This window comes from Trichogramma pretiosum, unplaced genomic scaffold (assembly GCF_000599845.2).
Source record: "Trichogramma pretiosum strain Unisexual culture from Peru unplaced genomic scaffold, Tpre_2.0 scaffold6, whole genome shotgun sequence".
Classification (NCBI taxonomy): Eukaryota; Metazoa; Arthropoda; class Insecta; order Hymenoptera; family Trichogrammatidae; genus Trichogramma; species Trichogramma pretiosum.
In genome coordinates this window covers 2,015,853-2,032,992 of record NW_019641678.1, presented here as the reverse complement: position 1 = coordinate 2,032,992, position 17,140 = coordinate 2,015,853, and the positions used below count along the sequence as shown (strand labels likewise).

General features: G+C 40.6%; 6 protein-coding genes across 7 annotated transcripts; 3 read left to right on the top strand and 3 right to left on the bottom strand.

Moving 5' to 3' along the window:
• Positions 1-883: 883 nt before the first annotated feature.
• On the top strand, positions 884-2,304 carry LOC106657921 (39S ribosomal protein L39, mitochondrial). Its single transcript, XM_014379636.2, has 3 exons — positions 884-969; positions 1,068-1,562; positions 1,648-2,304. Exons 1-3 carry the CDS (start codon positions 959-961, stop codon positions 2,204-2,206), a joined length of 1,065 nt encoding a protein of 354 aa, XP_014235122.1. The 5' UTR covers positions 884-958; the 3' UTR covers positions 2,207-2,304.
• A 581-nt stretch (positions 2,305-2,885) lies between these two features.
• LOC106657778 lies at positions 2,886-4,472 on the bottom strand. Its single transcript, XM_014379453.1, has 4 exons — positions 4,297-4,472; positions 3,808-4,218; positions 3,374-3,726; positions 2,886-3,283 (listed from the first exon to the last, which is right to left on the bottom strand). The coding sequence occupies exons 1-4, from the start codon at positions 4,470-4,472 to the stop codon at positions 2,886-2,888; spliced, it is 1,338 nt and encodes a 445-aa protein (XP_014234939.1).
• Positions 4,473-5,239: 767 nt separating this feature from the next.
• Positions 5,240-8,552, top strand: LOC106657777. Its single transcript, XM_014379452.2, has 10 exons — positions 5,240-5,336; positions 5,403-5,590; positions 5,650-5,852; positions 6,209-6,475; positions 6,541-6,696; positions 6,765-6,935; positions 6,997-7,420; positions 7,515-7,771; positions 8,040-8,354; positions 8,432-8,552. Exons 1-10 carry the CDS (start codon positions 5,240-5,242, stop codon positions 8,550-8,552), a joined length of 2,199 nt encoding a protein of 732 aa, XP_014234938.2.
• A 1,064-nt stretch (positions 8,553-9,616) lies between these two features.
• LOC111694090 (multidrug resistance-associated protein 4-like) lies at positions 9,617-11,287 on the bottom strand. Its single transcript, XM_023460879.1, has 4 exons — positions 11,252-11,287; positions 10,955-11,176; positions 10,210-10,874; positions 9,617-10,138 (listed from the first exon to the last, which is right to left on the bottom strand). The coding sequence occupies exons 1-4, from the start codon at positions 11,277-11,279 to the stop codon at positions 9,737-9,739; spliced, it is 1,317 nt and encodes a 438-aa protein (XP_023316647.1). The 5' UTR covers positions 11,280-11,287; the 3' UTR covers positions 9,617-9,736.
• Positions 11,288-11,810: 523 nt separating this feature from the next.
• Positions 11,811-14,706, bottom strand: LOC106657964 (multidrug resistance-associated protein 4-like). Its single transcript, XM_023460792.1, has 10 exons — positions 14,630-14,706; positions 14,449-14,559; positions 14,242-14,361; positions 13,977-14,128; positions 13,401-13,513; positions 13,104-13,178; positions 12,846-13,028; positions 12,495-12,781; positions 12,244-12,427; positions 11,811-12,176 (listed from the first exon to the last, which is right to left on the bottom strand). Exons 1-10 carry the CDS (start codon positions 14,704-14,706, stop codon positions 11,811-11,813), a joined length of 1,668 nt encoding a protein of 555 aa, XP_023316560.1.
• A 1,166-nt stretch (positions 14,707-15,872) lies between these two features.
• Positions 15,873-17,120, top strand: LOC106657965 (lisH domain-containing protein FOPNL-like). 2 transcript variants are annotated; one of them, XM_014379696.2, is made up of 3 exons: positions 15,873-15,964; positions 16,419-16,628; positions 16,819-17,120. In XM_014379696.2, exons 1-3 carry the CDS (start codon positions 15,892-15,894, stop codon positions 16,953-16,955), a joined length of 420 nt encoding a protein of 139 aa, XP_014235182.1. In that variant the 5' UTR covers positions 15,873-15,891; the 3' UTR covers positions 16,956-17,120. The 2 variants fall into 2 exon arrangements, with proteins under 2 accessions (XP_014235182.1, XP_014235183.1); XM_014379697.2 differs by lacking the exon at positions 15,873-15,964 and adding an exon at positions 16,121-16,213.
• Positions 17,121-17,140: the final 20 nt, after the last annotated feature.

Below are 17,140 nucleotides of genomic sequence, written 5' to 3'. Positions count from 1 at the left end.
CAAAGAAAAGATCGACGCGTCAATAATAAAGGAATCACGGGTCTAAAAAACGTTTCGAATAGAGCAAAGAGAAAAGTAGTCGCCCTGCTATTCGCGTGCGCTAACAAAAAGGCGCCATTATTATATGCTGAAAGAGAGCCGGGGCCATTCGCAAGAAAAGTCGCGGTACTTCTCCTTTCATCTGTACGCCACTGTATAAACTTCCAAACGCGTCTTTGTGTCTGTGTAAGTGAGTATACCTATGTGCGTGTGTAAAAATGAAAAACGACGCGGCAACAGCAGCAGTTTGGAGTCGACGGTTTGTCCCGTGAGACACGTGCCACCGTCGTCTTACGGACGGTCAGTTGGCTGGAAAAACGGACAGCTGCGAGGCAACCAAACGCGTGTGCGCGCGCGTTTAAAATTACTCCCTCGAGATGTATTTTTAAGAGTCGCCGGGCCATTGCGCTCAGAAATTTGGCCGACGCTGGCTTCGAGTCCTTCTTTCCTAATGGCCCACAACTTTGCAAAGTCTTGATTTTTTGCCTGTCTTTTGCTTTTATATCATTATTGCTCGCGAATTGTTCAATGATACCGTTAAAGCGTAATTGTTTTCAACATCACAGACTGTGAAATTCCCATGGTCGCTTAAAGGAAAGGCAGGTAAAAAGCCTATAAGCTTCGGACATGCCTTTTCGTAAAAGAGCATCGGAAGAGAATTAATTAGTCTGGTAGATACGATGATAATGATTTTACGTAATTTTCTATTGAATGATTTAGATTTTTACTATTTTTGTATTTTGGCGCTTTTTTATGTAAACCGTATTTATCTACGTTATCGTTGATCGGTAAAGACGCGAGATCTCTATCGCAGCACATGCGTCCCAAGTCGCAACTCGCAACACGCCAAGTCTGCGGCAAGGCAACCGAGCAGCCGCTTTTCGTAAATATAACCTCCTGACACAAACTAGCTTTAGCCATGATTCAAGGGTAAATTGCAATTGATTACTTAATCGGCAAAATGTCAAATTTAACCAATGATGACAAATGACAACTGTTTTACGCTGTTTTTTTATTTCCATTCTCAGGTTCAGAAATGCCTGCTGTGCCACTCTGCGTTTTCAATGTCGTTTTTCCAGCACTGACAGCCAGAAGGCAGCCGCACAAACTGCAGCGATCAAAAGTGAATGGCGAAGACGGAGAAACGTGATTTTTGACAATGAAAAACAACGTCAACAAAGTGAGATTGGCAGGATAGAAAAAGTGGCCGTCAAATACTTACCTTGGGACAAAGATGAGGCACCAATTGAAATGCGTATGAACAAGCATCTATCAACACCCTATGATTGTACCAAGCATTTGACTGAAGATTACACAAAAACGGTGTGCTTGGCATTGGTTGATAGACGTCCTTGGGATTTGCAGAAACCTTTTGAACAAGATTGTGAACTCGAGCTTATAACAATGGCTCATTCGAATAAAAGCCCAGTAGTCAATACTGCTTTCTGGCGTAGTTGTTCGCTTTTAATGGGTTGCATGGTTGAGGCATCTTTTAAAGATGAAATTCAAGTTTATCTTCACAGGTACAGTAATAATATCCAGTACACATCTATAAAAAGTCAATTTCAACCTTGATTACTAAATCATATCCTTAATTTTTACTTTTAGCTTTCCCAAACCAGATCTCAAATCAGGTAGTTTCACATACGATGCAGTGATAGATTTGCCAGATTGGAAGCCAACTCAAGCTGAATTACGTGCCATGTCAGCGGCTTTTGTCAAACTATCTAATCAAGAAAGTATTATGGAACGTCTTGAGGTTTCTGAAGAACTTGCTCTTGATATGTTCCAAGATAATCCATTCAAAAACAAGCAAATTCCAAGCATAGCTCAAAATCATAATGGAAAAATTGTATTATACAGAATAGGAGATTTTATTGATATAAGTCAAGGACCAATGGTTGGTTCAACAGGTATTATCGGTAAAGCCACAATAGCATCAGTTCATAAAGTTGAATCAAATGAGACAGACAGATTATATCGATTCCAAGGTGTCGCTTTACCCAGAGGTACTAGATTAAATCATTTTGCATGGAGCGTTTTAGAAAAAGATGCAAGGAAATTTAATGATCTTGCATCTGTAACACCTGTGCGAGAATCCGTAACAGCAGCACCTACTGAAGTGGTTAGCGACGAGGAAAAAGAAAGAAGCAGCGCAGCTAATTAAAACATAGATGTTAATTTTTACAAAGATTATTATTACGAAAAAATCGAATTTGTATGACTTGTAAATAAAGCTTTTTCGATATTATTTAGAAAACATAATATTTTACTGTCTCAAAATTATTACCCGTGAAAAAGAGAATTGATAATTGTCAAGTTTGATAGGTATTCACCAATTATGGATATTTTTTCAAATCGAGTACGTTGAGCGAAAATAAAAATGACGAAATTTTGGAAACTTTATTAAAATGTATTTATGCTCCGACAAAACTGTATCAAATAAATGACAATTGCTTTGACCATATAAAAATGCTGTGATGAGTTTCACAGATAAAAAAAAGACACGAATCTTAATATTACTTAGTGTAGCAAATGACTAAAAACGAATAATTAACACACCTTATATCGATATGTATAAATATAATAATCGTGTGATAAAACCCGTTGACGCGAGTCGCTAGGACGTTGTAAAAAAAGCATTATCGTTAAAAATAGTACAGAGAAAAATCTCTAAATGTTCAAGTTGACAGGGCGCGCACGATTATTGACCGGTAATAACATACGCTGTATCGTTTAAAAAAATGTATAAAAAAATGGATGAGAAAAATTAAAATTGTTCCATGAAGGCTTGGATACAAATAAATAGTAAAAGTTTGCAGCTAGAAAAAAGTCTTGAGCTAGTATTAGGATCGACTGCGAGTGCGACGAGTAGTTTTTGGCTCGGACGGGCTCCTCAGCTCCCACTCGAAGTGACTGGGCAGCCTGTTGAGTTTGGAGGCGGGACAATTGACGCTCATACGCAGATACATCTCGGGATTGGAGGACTCGGCCTCGCTCTCGTCCAGGTACTCGATGTCGTCGCACTTCAAGGTCGACCTGATGGCGAGCGGCGCCAGATCCGGCGAGCATCTGAGCTCGACGTCGATCACCAGGTCGTAGTTGGGCTTCTTGATGGCCAAGCGTTTGTTGTTGCGATCGCGCAGGGCAGTGGTGCGTCGCCAGGCGTCGACGACCTTGGACTCGTAGGCGAACTCGTTCATGTTGCCGTAGTAGAAGAAGGAGCCGCCGTACTCGCCGTAGCCTGCGGTGGAGAGACAGTGCCTCGAGTGAGTTTTTATGGGCGAGTGAGACGAGAGCTCGGCAGAGTCATTGTGGGAATAGGTGAGTCAACCGGAATAGGTGGAGCAGGGCGGGGGCTTGGGCATGGGCAGCTGCGCGTTGGCGTCCTTGAGCAGCTGGCACTCTCGCTCGTAGTGCACCTTCTCGAGGTAGTGCTCGTTGAAGCTGCCGATGAGGCGGCGCAGCCTCAGGTACATGAATCTCTGCCGATCCCGCCAGGAGTTTTCGTCGACGTTGCCACCGAGCGGCACCTCGAGGCAGGTGAACCAGGCTCGCGACATCACGTAGCGTATCCTCATCGTGACTGCTCCGCTGCGACGCGAAATCCTCACCTGTCGCACTTCCCGACCCTCCAGCAGGCAGTCGAGTATGTCGACGCTCTTGCAACCGGATATCAGGCTGGATCTGTTGGGACACGGAAGAGCTCTAAAAGTGACAGTTCAACTGTCTCCCTCTGTGTCTGTGCAATAAGCTGCCCAAGCGAACTTGTTGATTTTGCGCTCGGTGACTTTTTCAAAGTAATTCATGAACTTTTTGCAAGCGGCGGTGAATTTGCCGATCGGTTGGCCCGAGTCGTCCTTGACGCAGAGATCGGCCGGGCTCGAGAGGGCCTGCCTCAGGATGGCGTCGAGATCGTCGAGTATGCTGCCGGCGTAAAAGCAGTGCCGCTCGAATTGACCGCTGCTGCTCGGCGGATGGGTGTAGCGCCAGACGACGGCCCTCAGCAGGCTGCACTGGTGGAGAACGAGCTCGAGGCCGTTGCGCGCGCCCAGCCGCAGCTCACCGTCGGTGGCGTCCTTCGAGGCCCGCTCTAAATGTTCCATAACTCGGCGGGTCCTTTGTACCGACGACAAGAAGGCGCTGTTCAGGATCGTCGTCGACACGGAGCAGCATTTTCTGATTTTCACTCGGTCCGGTTAATATCGCTGATGGATCGATCGCAAAATTTTCTCTCTTTCTCTCACTCTCTCTCACCTGGAAACCAATCGCATCTGATTGGCTATTTCGCTGTAGGGTAAGAAGCGCATCACCAGCTCCAGCACCTCGGGCGGCAGACTTTCGAAATTTAGCCAATGTTGACCGTTGCTCGTTTCCGAGCGCGTCAAGCACCTCGAGGATGTGCGACATTTTTTTTCGACATGGATGCTCATCGCTGTGAAAAAGCCCAATACGATCCTATTGCTTATCGGCAACCGACTGATGCCCTGGGGCGTGTCGATCGGCACTGAATTATGCAACTTTGTTTGTTTGTTTATTTTGGCTTTGTGGTTAAGATCGATTCTATTGCCTTTCTATGCGACTAGTTGCAGACAATTTTTTTGCCCAAACATCGTAATAAAAATTCTTGCGATTTTTCTACGCTTTTAACTTTGGTTGAAATTAGAAACACGATTAAAATCTGATAATTGTCAAAATTGATATTTATTTATTTATTGATGTTAAAAACTCAACGAGTCTCTAGATTAAGCGAGTATATGACAAAAAAGCATCGTAGAACAGTCGTTCGTACGGAATCTCGAAATTAGATGGAATATTTACTGGATATTTGAAAAGTTGAAACTAGCTTGCAGCTTCGTCGTAATTATATTAGAAAAAGTATCGATTGTATCGTCGTATCATTTTGCCCAATGGATATAGGGCTGTTAGGCTACGAGTTGAATAAGTAATGATTATCATAAAGTGGCTAGTCCACTTACTCGTTTACCACGTCTCGGTCTGTCGAGGCTCGAGTGTCTATCGACGTTTCCGAAGGCGGCGTTGAAAAGACACGCTTCGTGTAGCTTTTCGCGCTTCGCTGGGTCACGAAAGCTCGCGGCAGTAAATGGCCGTCGCTGCGATGATTCGCGCGGGCGTCGTTTTGCTGCTTGCGCTGATCCGCGGAACGGAAGCTCCGAGCAGCGGCTTCGGAATAGCCTCGATGCCGCCGACCATTCTCACTCTGCAGATGATGATCGACTACGCCGTCGAGGAAAAGTGGAAGCAGCTCGTCTTTTTCGACTGCATCGGCAACGATGGTAAGTGTCCATTAACGATAAGACCGAGGCGCCACGAAATAAAACGAATCCACCGAATGAGCGAAGAATGCACGCGGCCGTACGCGCGACCCCTGCTCAACTGCCTCTTCAAAAAGGGCATAGTAGCGAGCATCAAGTCGCTGACCGACGCCACGGACCTGTCCAAGGTTTTGAGGATCGAGCAGCATCGCATCGGCGTGATCCTGCTCATAGACGACATCGACTTGAATCTCGAGGACAACCTTTTGCGCAGGGTGAGACGCGCGTCTCGCGCCTAAACAGCCCAATGTTCAGTTGCTTGTGTCCGTTGCAGATTATGGTCCGGCACAAAAACATCAGGTCTCAGGTATTGGGCGAGTACGCCTCTTGGCTCATTCTAAGCACCAAGTGGAACAACACTCAGATATTCGACGCGGTCAAGGACTGGCCTATTGGCATCGACAGCGACGTGTCCGTCGCCATGTCTTTCCTCTCGGCCGACGTAATCCTTCAAGTTTTACGACAATTTTCCAACAAGTTCGTACATATGTATCGACGCGCCAGTGCTGAAAGATGCCACTTCCGTGCTCGGTATTTCTTACTTCAATAGCTTCAAGTTTAACTATCATCTTCATTCCAACGCCAGATTTTGGAAAAGCATCCAATTTTACTTCTCAAACACGAAACATTAACATGGTGTCACTTGAAACGCAGAAAAAACCATGATCCTTCAGAATCGAGCGCCGAAATGGCATCTTTCTGCTGTGTTCTGCGAAGCGGCATCTTTTAGCACTGGCACGTCAATATATAATATACGATAAGCTGAGCATAAGTGGCAAACAACAAAGTAGACATTGCCCAAGTACGTACGTTTTACGATAATCCGAACGCAGCACTTGCAAAGACTTGGCGCGTTACGAGCGTAATTACGATTACGATCGACTGCGCCGAAGTCAGAGCATCGCCTCGCCCGAGTCGACCTTTGTCCAAGACACGCTGAGCGCCTCGCGCACCGTCATGGTCTTTTACACGGCTTCGGTCTTCAAGATTCGCGTCGACGGCAATTCCAGCTTGGAGAAGGAGGATTGGAACAGTTGGAGCCCCGGCAGACGATTCACCGTAAAGGAGCGCGACCGACCCAATCAGAGAAAGGACTTGAGGTGACAAATTGACTAGTATAATCAAAGCCTTATCGACTATATCTGACTAGTCTGTCTGAAAGCAGACAGTACACCATGAATTTCGGTCTGCAAAACAGCAGTCGGTTTTACGAGAGCGACGTCGAGGCAGCGGGAAGTAGCAGCAGCGACCAAGTCCACACGAGCAGCGTCGAAACCCTTACGGAGCTTATCAACTTGTTCGAGCGTTGCCTCAACGTTAGGTTCGTGTCGTTTCTTCTCGCTTGTTTTTGATCGGTCCAAAGCATGCTCTATCAGATCGATACTTCAGCGCAAATATCACCAACTACGTGTTTCGCGAAACGGCCCAAATTACCAAGGAAAACAACGATTTGGTGCGAGGCTTGACAAGTGGAGAAATCGACATCGGAGCTGCCTACTTCGAGGCCGATCTCGATCGCAACAAGCTGCTCTCTTTCAGCTATCCGATCGTGCACTTCAAGTTAGTGGCCTTTGCCCAAGGGATGCTCGCTATAGCTACATTCGTTTCCTTGTTATGGCAGGCGTAGCATCTACTTCAGGCCACCGGAAACGTCGAGCAACATATTCCTGCAGCCGTTCAGTCCAAAGCTGCTTCTGTGCGTGCTCGGAACTCTGGTCCTCATCGTCGCCGTCATGGAAGTCATCAATTACGTGACCCTGTTCATCCACTGGAACGAGGATCAGGAGCACTTTGGACTCGGCGAGGCAACCCTCTGGTGCCTCAGCATCATGTGTATTCAGGGCTCGCCTTGGACGCCGCGCACCCGAGCCGGCAAGACCGTTCTGCTCGTCAGCTTGATATTCTCCCTCATCACCTACAACTCGTATTCGGGCTTCATAACTTCCATTCTGTCCGTCAAAACTACCATGATCAACAACGTCAGTGACTTTTTTCATTACGACTACGCCTTTGGTTGCAGCAAGAGCGACGAAAATTACATCATCGTCGGTATCTTTTTTTTTCCTAAACCTAAAACCTAAAACTTGACAGATCGACCTCGCTCGACGCGACCTGCTCATTTTTCGGCTACATTTCCAGCTGAAAGAGGAGCTGCGCAATTTTTACGTCAAAGCCCTGGAGGGCAATCAGATGAAGGTTCCAGAAAAAACAGGCCTCGAGAAGACCATCAATGGAAGTTATGCATTTTTCATCGCCGAGACCGTAGCCAAGCGGATTTTTCGCAATGCCCTCATGTTCAAACGCTGTCAAATCAGTGAATTGCAAACAAATACGCCTGGTACTTTGGCTTTACCCATATCAAATAATAGTCCATACAAAAAAATCATCAATATCAGGTGAGTGAGATCGTGGCAAGTCAAACATCAAACAAAACTTTAATATCTATGGTAATACATTGGTCTTGTTTATTGGCGCTTATGATCTTGAATATGTTGCATCAACCATTGCTTTAAATGTAAATATATCCATCAGTCAGATTCTGAGAAAAAAAGATAAACTCGACGAATATGAAAAGATTTGCTGAAAGCTTGAGAAAAATGTAGTTCTGCTTGATACTAGTCATTTGAACTTTTAAATGGCAAAAATTGCGATCTGTTTAAGCAGCATCTTACGCATGTGGCAGTACGGAATGCTGCGCAAACTCACTCTGAAGATAAAGCCACCCCTACTGGACTGCATGGGGGTGCTCAAGTACAAGCAGGCCCGCCTGGCAGACGTGTACGGGGCCTTCTGCATCCTGGCGGCGGGTGCACTCGCGGCCCTGGCTTTGTTCTTCTGCGAACGGGCTTGGGCCAGTCGCCAGAGGCTGCGCGGAATACAGCGCCGATTCGGCATCAGCAGGGCCCAGCCGCTCAACAAACAACCCGCGCAAGACAAGCACGAGCACAGATCGAGGGGCAATGTACTGCTGGCCGCCACGTCGGTATCCATTGCCAACGACTCTACCAATACAACTTTTACCTTTTACTTCAATGGACGAATTTTTCTCGAAGCAGCTTACCGATCAAGATCGTTGGACTCGATCGGGAAATAAAAACTGCCCAAGCTGAGCCACGAACCTTCGTCGAAACCCCTGGCAAATTTCATTGGAACACGGCGTTCAACGGCGGCACCTAGAGCAAACTTGATCCTCTCGTGTAATTGGAACACGGCGTTCAACGGCGGCACCTAGAGCAAACTTGATCCTCTCGTGTAATTCATGTGTATGTACATTCACGTATATTGTTGTCACCTTGAAAATAAATTACGGGTTTTTATTACTGACTTTGAGCAAAAAATTATACAATTTCTTCATTCATCCGTTCTTTTTCATTTTAAACTTTGACCTTTAAATATTTGAAAGCTGTAAAAAATAACACTATTTTTCATCCCACTCATGCCAAGCCAATTTATTCACCTTATGCATACCTTATGTGCCTACTGCGCACTAATGCTGATAGATTGTTGCACTCACTACTCACTTAATATTTTCTTCCTTGAAGAATTACCTGCATAGTAAAATGATAGTTAACTGATTCAGAGCAAAAGTGTACTCGAAAGAAAGAAGAATTTAAAGTTGACGCTGATATTTTTACTCGCTATACGCTCGTCGCCGATAAATCTCGCTGACAAACAGTTTCTAGAAAGCTTCTTTGTTTACACGCAGTTTTGCTCTGTTCAATAGCAACATTATTAAACGTAAAAAAATACTGAGAGCTGGACCATTTGAAAAATGCGAGTGATATTTTGGTCAATAATAAGTTGATATGCGACGATCTAGAGTCGTAAAAAAACATTTTACAAGCTGTGTGTAAATAATTGCACGGATAAGGATAAATCCGGAGGGAGATGATAGAAAATTAATTTTTAAAACTCCATCTGTTTCGATTTAGCCTTTTTTTATTTTTTAAAATTATTTTGCGAATGACACAATCAAATTTTATCCAACCATTTCATTTTGTTTCAGGCTATTTTGAAAACAGTTATGGAATAGTTGATAAAGAGTAATTGCTCATTATCAATATTGTCATGTTTTAGAAAAAAAAATTAAAGTGTTACAAATTCATCCATCTCTAGTAGTGTACTCAACAATGATGTACATTCAAAAGTGCACATCTGAAAGTCTGTAAAAATAAAGTTCTTAAACTTTAAAAGTGTTTCTCTTTTTTTATGCTTAGTAAAAATCTTTTACAAATTCTTCTTAAAAATTTATACAATAGCAATAAATCTATACAATTTATTATAAAAATTTACATATAATTATAATTTTTTTCGTTTCCTTCGAACCCCAAGCATACAATATCTATAAATCTAATAATATATCAACAATTTTTTTCACTATCACATTTCACGCTGTCACAGCAGTCTATATCACTATCACCCTCGAGTACAACTACTCTGTCCCAATCACCTTTGATTTCATCGATTCCCCGTAAAAATCCAATAACAGTCTGTTCACTGAATATCAATTTGGCCAGATTGCAAAGCTGCTCATCATCTCCATCTTCAAGTACAAGTACTTTATTGTTTTCTAGCACAGCGCGTGCCAAGGCTATCAAACGACGCTGATGTTTATCTAAATCTTCGTTTCTGAGTTGTTCATCCAATAAATTGTAATATGACTCTGAGCCGACGGTTTCGAGCGCCGTCCACAGTTTTTCATCGTTATGCTTATCTGTAGGGTCGAGATTGTTACGTAAAGTGGTGGGAAATACCACTGGTTCCTATTATAAAGATAACATTTTTAAATAATACCATTCATTTTTTGTTGATAAATTTGATATTTATTTCTTACCTTAGGAATTATAGACATCTTTACCCGCAAGTGATGGAGATAAATCTTTTGAATATCTATATTGTCAATGTACAATTGACCTTCGGCCCTGAACAGCCTGAAGATAGCTCCAATGAGCGCTTTCCTCTCTGCACTCGTACAGCCAACGATACCTACTTTAGTACCAGGAGCAACAGTGAAACTAATTTCTCTGTCTAAAATCTTCAGCCTATCGAATCTCATTTCTGCTTTTTTAGGCCAGCCCAGAGGTACCCTCACTAAAACTTGATCATCCATCTCTTGTTCCATATTATCAATAGTCATCATCTTTTTTACGTCTTTTAACTTATCGTGTGAATCTGCGTAAGCTTTGAGACAAGTGCGCACGGAACCCAACAAATTCACTGCCAGTGTCAGTGCCAGACCGACAAAGGAAACGCCCATCACTTGCATGGCAGCCTTTTGCATGGTGAATGTCACTACAATGACGGTAATGAAAACGAGCGTAATCATATCTAACCATAATCCAAGAGAGGCTGACGTAGCTAAAACCAGAAATCGTGTAGCCGTGCGATCGTCCAAACGAGAATCAAATTCTCGATGCATGGTCCATTCAATGTAATCAGTAAGTGAGCTATCAAGATTACGTAGAGTTGATATGACGAAATTTGTGATCGGGATTTTTCCTGAAGAAAATACAAAGATAATCTTAGATAAATAAACGATTACGAGTATGAAAAAACTGCATGATCAAAAAGCGTCCAACCTTCTAAATTTTTAACGCTTTGAATACTCGGTACGTAAAAAACTGCAATTTTCCAATAAACCAGAAGTAAAACGACTAAAGGGAAAATCAAGTACCAATTGACGTAGACGATTTGTACCAGAATTACAATAACAAAATTAAACCATAGGACCGTTTCGAACATTCTTAATGGTAATGTATTGTCAAGCATACCAATATCTTTGGAAAATAATTTCAGGATTCCTATAAAACAAATAAAAACATCTCTTGTAATGATATCATATCAACTGAAAAATGTTAGTTTCAATCGAAATTTACCTGTGTAATTGTCATCTAAAATTTTCATTGGTGCGTGAAAAGTTCGATTGACCATTTTTTTATGTATGAAGTAGTTTGATTTTAAACAAATTTTTATAAAAAACAAACAGCTAAAAATGTAAAAAAAAAAAGTTGAGCATATAAAAATTCCTAAAGTCCACAGATTTTCTTCATATGATTGATAATCATTTATTTCATCTTCACTTAATAAAAACTCATCAGTTGTTGTAAAATTATCATCTGTAAAGTTATTGTTTGCGAAATTTTCTATAAAGTTACTATCTAAGAAATTTGCAACAAAGAAGTTGGTATCTGTGAAATTAGTATCTGAGAAGTTGATATCTGAGAAGTTATTTTTTGTAAAATTGAAATTCGTCAAGTTATTATTTGTGTAATTATAATTCATGAAGTTTGCACTTTCGGAATTATTTTTGTAATCGAAGGTGGAATTTAGTAATCTTTCTCCAGAATAAGTCCTGTTAATAAATGAAAAAAAAATTTTTTATATATTACATTTGAAATGACTGACAATTCATTTCTTGTCATAAATTTTTTGTCCTTACCAGTTTCCAATCCAGTGAGTTGCAATAGTCATGAGCACAAACCCAACCACTAAGCCAATAATTAATATGCATATAAAAACATACGATCGACTAGCCCAAAAATACTTCAACAACATAGTATTCTGTATTTTATCAATTTTTCTTAAAAGTCCATCAGTCTCTTTAGGTTCGCTGTAAATTTTGTCCATTTTTTCTACAAATTCTTCAACAGAGTTCATTCGATCAACTTTCATACTGCGATGTATAAAAGCTTTTTCTGTAACATAATCTTTTTTTGGATGGTCATTTGAAACTAACGAGTTCACGAGGTTTCTATTATCATTTTGAAAATCGGTAAAATTTCCTCGAAATATTACTTGACCCTAAAAAGTTGAAATTATATCATTAAGTAGATTAAATTTTTCTTCTTTTGGTAAATTAAAATCGTACTTCGCTTAAATATATAATTTCATCCGACAGTTTCAATCGGTCGATACATTGTGTTGCTACAATGCGTGTTTTATCTTTCAAGTAGGTAATTAAACAGTCTTGAAGTAACTTTTCGATTATTTCTGTTTCTGCTTCGAATTCCATATCATCTAATATATAAAAATCAGCATTTCTGTACATCATTCTGGAAAGATTAATTTAATTATCGTTTTTGAAAACTTATCATTTTGTAAAAAGTACCCTACACAAACCTTGCTAGATTAATTTTTGCGCATAAAAAATCATCGATGACTTTATTGTCACCTCCAACTATAGTATCATCTTCAAAAGGTAAGCTTCTCAAAGCATCATCTAGTTGACTAATTTTTAAAATCTCTTTATAGTGTTCTACTTCATAAGGTTCTCCAAATAAAATATTGGCTCTTATGGTACCTAGTATCAACCAAGGCTTCTGTTGGGCATACGATTTTTCTTCAGGAACTAGGATCTCACCAGTGACTGGACTAAGCTCACCGGTTAATAGTTTCAGGAGTGTTGACTATAGTATAGAAGTTTTATTATGTGGGTGTTTGACGATAATATAAATTAATAAAATAAACAACCTTTCCAGCTCCTTCAGAACCTGTAATAGCATAAAATTTATTTGGTCCAAGGCATAGGTTCACATCTCTTAGAGTATTAACAATGGCATCTGCAGTCCATTTAGCATTGACATTTCTTAAAATAATTGATTTGTCATGGCCTGGTCTGGGCAATATTTGTACTTCTTCCAGAAGTAAAAATGACTGTAAAAAATATTATTATTTACAACTTCTTAATCTATATTGATTATCATGGAAAATAAAACTTGTTAAACGCACCCTTATACGATTCAAAGATTCTTTTGCACTTGATAGATTTTTGATTGCTTGAGGAAATTGATAGCACAAGGCATACTGGACAATATAATGATAATAAATCAATAGGTATACATAATCGGTTGTGATGGTATGGCCCTGTACAGCGTTCAATACCAGCAACGAAATGAACAGTGTGACTAGATTGGTGAACATGGACGTAGTGAGAGATAAGCCTCTTAGGTAGGAGCTAATTTTGATAAATTTCAATTCTCTCTCTCGACTGTTATTTAAAAGCCTAAGCCAAGGCTTTTCCCATACATGCATCTTGATGAATTTCATACCATTAATGAGTTCATTCATTATGAATATTCTTTTTTCCGTGAGTCTGCCGATTTTCTTGCTTAATCTTGACATAACTATACAACTTGAATCTTTAAAAAGAAAAAATTAAAAATAAAAAAAACGAGCATTGTATCAAGTAAGCAAGAAATGAGTTCAGTGAGGTATCATACATTCAACGAAAAGCGTTATCATAGCGATTGCGAAGATTCCGACTATCGATGCATATCCAATTTTTTGACATAACACGACAACAATTCTTGCGAGAAGAATCGGTACAACCAGTAAATTGATGATCGAACAGAAAAGATTCTCTAATTGCGATACGTCAACGGTGAATAGTTTGATTACACGGCTACTTGATGAAAATTCTTTAATCGACGAGCTGTGTAGTTTCGTCATCTAGAAATAAAAGAAATTTGTATTATAATCAGGTACAGTAAATGTGTTACGAGATACTTTCAGAGCTATTCACTACAATTACACAACTAATCCGACTCCGTAAACTTACTTTCTTATATATTATGGAGGAGAGAGCCGCCTTCAATCTCATACCGACTACCTTGAGTCCGAAATTTGCATGATGCGTCAAAATCGTTTGTACTATGAGCAAGCCGAGAAAAGTCGAGGCCCGCACGTGCACACATGGCGTCTCATCTTCTCGAAAGCAAGTTAAAAAATGGTTTAATTCTAGTGGCAGTGCTACCCTGTTGTTAAGCAAACGGGGAAAAAATTATAAAAAGTTCAATGAATATTTACTAAGTGAGTCATCCTTGCGCTACAACGTGCGATTATGATACCGATGATGTTTATAATTTACCTGACGAACAGGTTCAACACTATCGAGTAAAAGGCATATTTGTGACACGACATGCCAAAGGCCGTCAGGACGGTACGAAGTAGTCTTGGCTCTTTTCTTTTTCGCTCCTTTTTCCAACAACTGTGGATTAAAAAGACGAATAACATTGATAATGGATAAATGATAAAAATTGCGAATCGCGTAGAATCGAAAATTATCAGAGCATACCTCTCCAATTCGGTTGCGAGCTTGTCACTCTCATCGTCCGGTAGGGCATTGTAGACGTCTTTTATTTCCAATTCGTAATATTTTCCATACTTAAACAATTGGAGTAGCCAACTAAAAAAGAAAAAACAGAAATTATTTTTCATTCGTATTGCGCGTTGAATTTTTAATATTTATTACCAACCCAAAAGTTAATCGACTCAAAAAGTTGGCGTAGAGCTTGGGATTCGGATTGTTGCACTTGTTCTTGCTCGTATCCATTTTTTGACATCTCTTTCATCAAGTGGAATTCGTTGTAATTTCAATTTTACAGCACCGGTAGGACGCCGGCCGCATTTTATATACCACTTTGAAACCCAAGAACTGACTAGGCGATTTTTTTCTGGCACGTGTATTGTTGAGCACTGCACAAGAAGAGCAGGAGAACACAAAACGTCGCAGCGTCAAAGCCGTCGTCATTTGCATGAGGACAAATCTCGGGAAACCGTGGCGCGGCCGCGGATAAAGAGAACAGGAGGGCCAGATCCGCATAGGCTTCGTGGCGAGCTTCTAGCAACGACAGAAGCTCAACGAAGACTCGAGCCAGAACAATGAGTTGATCGAAATCATTGTTCGCGATTATCTCATCGCTCTTCCTTCGTCTTTTTTTTCTGCTCTTTATCAATTGATGACGAGTGTAAACTACGGCCAAGCGACGACAATTGCGTTTATTTGTAACTCTTATACGTACAGGCGGATAAGTACTTCTGCTCTCTATACCTCGTTTATTATACACACTCTGCTATATACGAGAGTACACTCACGATACACGTATACGCGTGCTGTGGGGACCCCGACTATACCATGATGACTGATGAGTAATAGCAATGTCGATAGTGATTACAATTATAAATATAGAACGTTCAAAGTGTCCAGGCAGCAACAGAAGGCTGATAACGACGATTCGATCATGCTAGACGATAATCTTTCACTTTCTCGACACGCGGACGCGATTATATTGCGATGTGCGACGACGAGGCGGGTCAACATCGAGGCGCTCGTTTGGGCTGCAGTATACGTTTGAATTCAAACCGAATATACATGTCTAGTACGTGGCCTACGTCTGTGTATGGATGAGCTGAAGCTCCTGCGTGTGTTTATATCGCGACGGTGAGTCAACTGCACTGCAGCTTACGCCGTTGTTTCAATTAAACTCGACGTTTAGCGGATGCATTTCGAATGATACACGAGACACCTGTAGACACACGCACCAAAGTTGCTGCTGCTACGTTGTTTCATGCCTATATAGATCCAATTCTCATGATGCTATGCAGATAAGATTTCAGACATTGGCAGCCTATATAAAATCACTGCCACTGGCCTTCAACTACGAAAATAAAAACATCGCGATGTCTCGTTGGCCCCCTCTAGCAAATATGATACTTTAGTATATACTGATCTTTGGCTATGTTATGCACCTGCAACGCAAATGGTGCACTGCGTGTTTTCAGGACAATCGAGCTTCACACGAAAGCGATAAGTAGGTGTTATTGTTTGTCACTCAGCACAACGATTGAGGTTATGTTATTTGTTTGTGTCTTGCTGCACTGTTGCTAACGACTCCTGCGTTTGCCTCAAATCACTACTACTGCTGCAGCTCCGCTGCTACCGTTCCTACTGCCTCTGCTTTTGCATTGTAAGCTCTCCGCACCGAAAAATATTTACCGTTTCACTGGAATTTCGACAACTTAGAAAGAGAAAATGGCAACGGGAAAAGATCTGATCGATGGTATGAGATCGACGACACTGACATATTTTCTTTAGCCAAACTTCGTAATATATTTTTCTATAAATGCTCCAAGTGTGTATGTTTGTGTACTACATACACATTCACAGACCTTCGTTAAGAATTTCGTCTGTGCACCGCGAATTTTTGAATCTAACTGTTTCTCTGAATTTTCTCGTCGAAATTGTTCAAATAAACTTTTCTACAGCTGTAAGAACGTCATTGGAGTCGGATGGAGCACTGAGCCAGATCAAAGCCGAAATGAGAACCAAAGTGATGCAACTGTTGGAGGGATCAAACAAATCTAGTAGATCTAAGCATCCCAAGTCGCCGCAAGAGGTATTGATATTAAACGAGCTCATCAGGGAATACTTGGAGTGGATGGGCTATAAATACGCTTCCAACGTTTTAATTACGGGTAAATCGAATTAAAGCAATTTTAATTTTTAATTGTTCTTTTTATTATATTTTTTTTTCTTTGATACAAGTTTAGTCTTTTTAAATTTGTGATATATTTAAAAGGACTATTTCGTGGTTGTAGCTTAGGCTCAAAACTGCACTCTCATATTTTAAACTTACTTGTTAATAATAAATTACATTTTTTACAGAGTGTGAACTATCCAAGCAACCACTGGACAGGAATCTTATTACTAAAGATCTAGGTATTATAGAAACTGAAAAATCTAAGGAACTTCCACTCTTATTTTGTATTTTAGAGACTTTTAAAGAAATTAAAAGTGCATGAGTTAAAAAGTGAAATTTTTAAAATAAATAATTATGGTTTGGCAAATTTTGAGATCATGCAAAATCGTATTAATTGTAAGATTCGTATATTTGGTTTAACAATAAAATATTTTTATTTTTGTACAATGAAAAAAGCTTCATTCTTATTATTTACGGCTTATTTATTCAGAGAAAAATTTTATACGA

Excerpts from the sequence above, each read along its gene's own strand:
- LOC106657921 (XM_014379636.2), top strand. Across the intron at positions 1,563-1,647 it reads ATTCAAGTTTATCTTCACAG|CTTTCCCAAACCAGATCTCA; the intron begins GTACAGTAATAA and ends TTTTACTTTTAG.
- LOC106657778 (XM_014379453.1), bottom strand. The coding sequence starts at position 4,472 with ATGAGCATCCATGTCGAAAAAAAATGTCGCACATCCTCGAGGTGCTTG. Across the intron at positions 4,219-4,296 it reads CAGATGCGATTGGTTTCCAG|AAAATGCTGCTCCGTGTCGA; the intron begins GTGAGAGAGAGT and ends AGTGAAAATCAG. Across the intron at positions 3,727-3,807 it reads ACCGAGCGCAAAATCAACAA|ATCCAGCCTGATATCCGGTT; the intron begins GTTCGCTTGGGC and ends GTGTCCCAACAG.
- LOC106657777 (XM_014379452.2), top strand. The coding sequence starts at position 5,240 with ATGCCGCCGACCATTCTCACTCTGCAGATGATGATCGACTACGCCGTC. Across the intron at positions 7,421-7,514 it reads GCGACGAAAATTACATCATC|CTGAAAGAGGAGCTGCGCAA; the intron begins GTCGGTATCTTT and ends CTACATTTCCAG. Across the intron at positions 7,772-8,039 it reads AAAAAAATCATCAATATCAG|CATCTTACGCATGTGGCAGT; the intron begins GTGAGTGAGATC and ends CTGTTTAAGCAG.
- LOC111694090 (XM_023460879.1), bottom strand. The coding sequence starts at position 11,279 with ATGAAAATTTTAGATGACAATTACACAG. Across the intron at positions 10,875-10,954 it reads AAGCGTTAAAAATTTAGAAG|GAAAAATCCCGATCACAAAT; the intron begins GTTGGACGCTTT and ends TATTTTCTTCAG. Across the intron at positions 10,139-10,209 it reads AGATGTCTATAATTCCTAAG|GAACCAGTGGTATTTCCCAC; the intron begins GTAAGAAATAAA and ends TCTTTATAATAG.
- LOC106657964 (XM_023460792.1), bottom strand. The coding sequence starts at position 14,706 with ATGGATACGAGCAAGAACAAGTGCAACAATCCGAATCCCAAGCTCTAC. Across the intron at positions 13,179-13,400 it reads TGAAATTCATCAAGATGCAT|TATGCCTTGTGCTATCAATT; the intron begins GTATGGGAAAAG and ends TATATTGTCCAG. Across the intron at positions 13,029-13,103 it reads AATCTTTGAATCGTATAAGG|TCATTTTTACTTCTGGAAGA; the intron begins GTGCGTTTAACA and ends TATTTTTTACAG.
- LOC106657965 (XM_014379696.2), top strand. The coding sequence starts at position 15,892 with ATGTTATGCACCTGCAACGCAAATGGTGCACTGCGTGTTTTCAGGACA. Across the intron at positions 15,965-16,418 it reads GCTTCACACGAAAGCGATAA|CTGTAAGAACGTCATTGGAG; the intron begins GTAGGTGTTATT and ends ACTTTTCTACAG. Across the intron at positions 16,629-16,818 it reads TTCCAACGTTTTAATTACGG|AGTGTGAACTATCCAAGCAA; the intron begins GTAAATCGAATT and ends CATTTTTTACAG.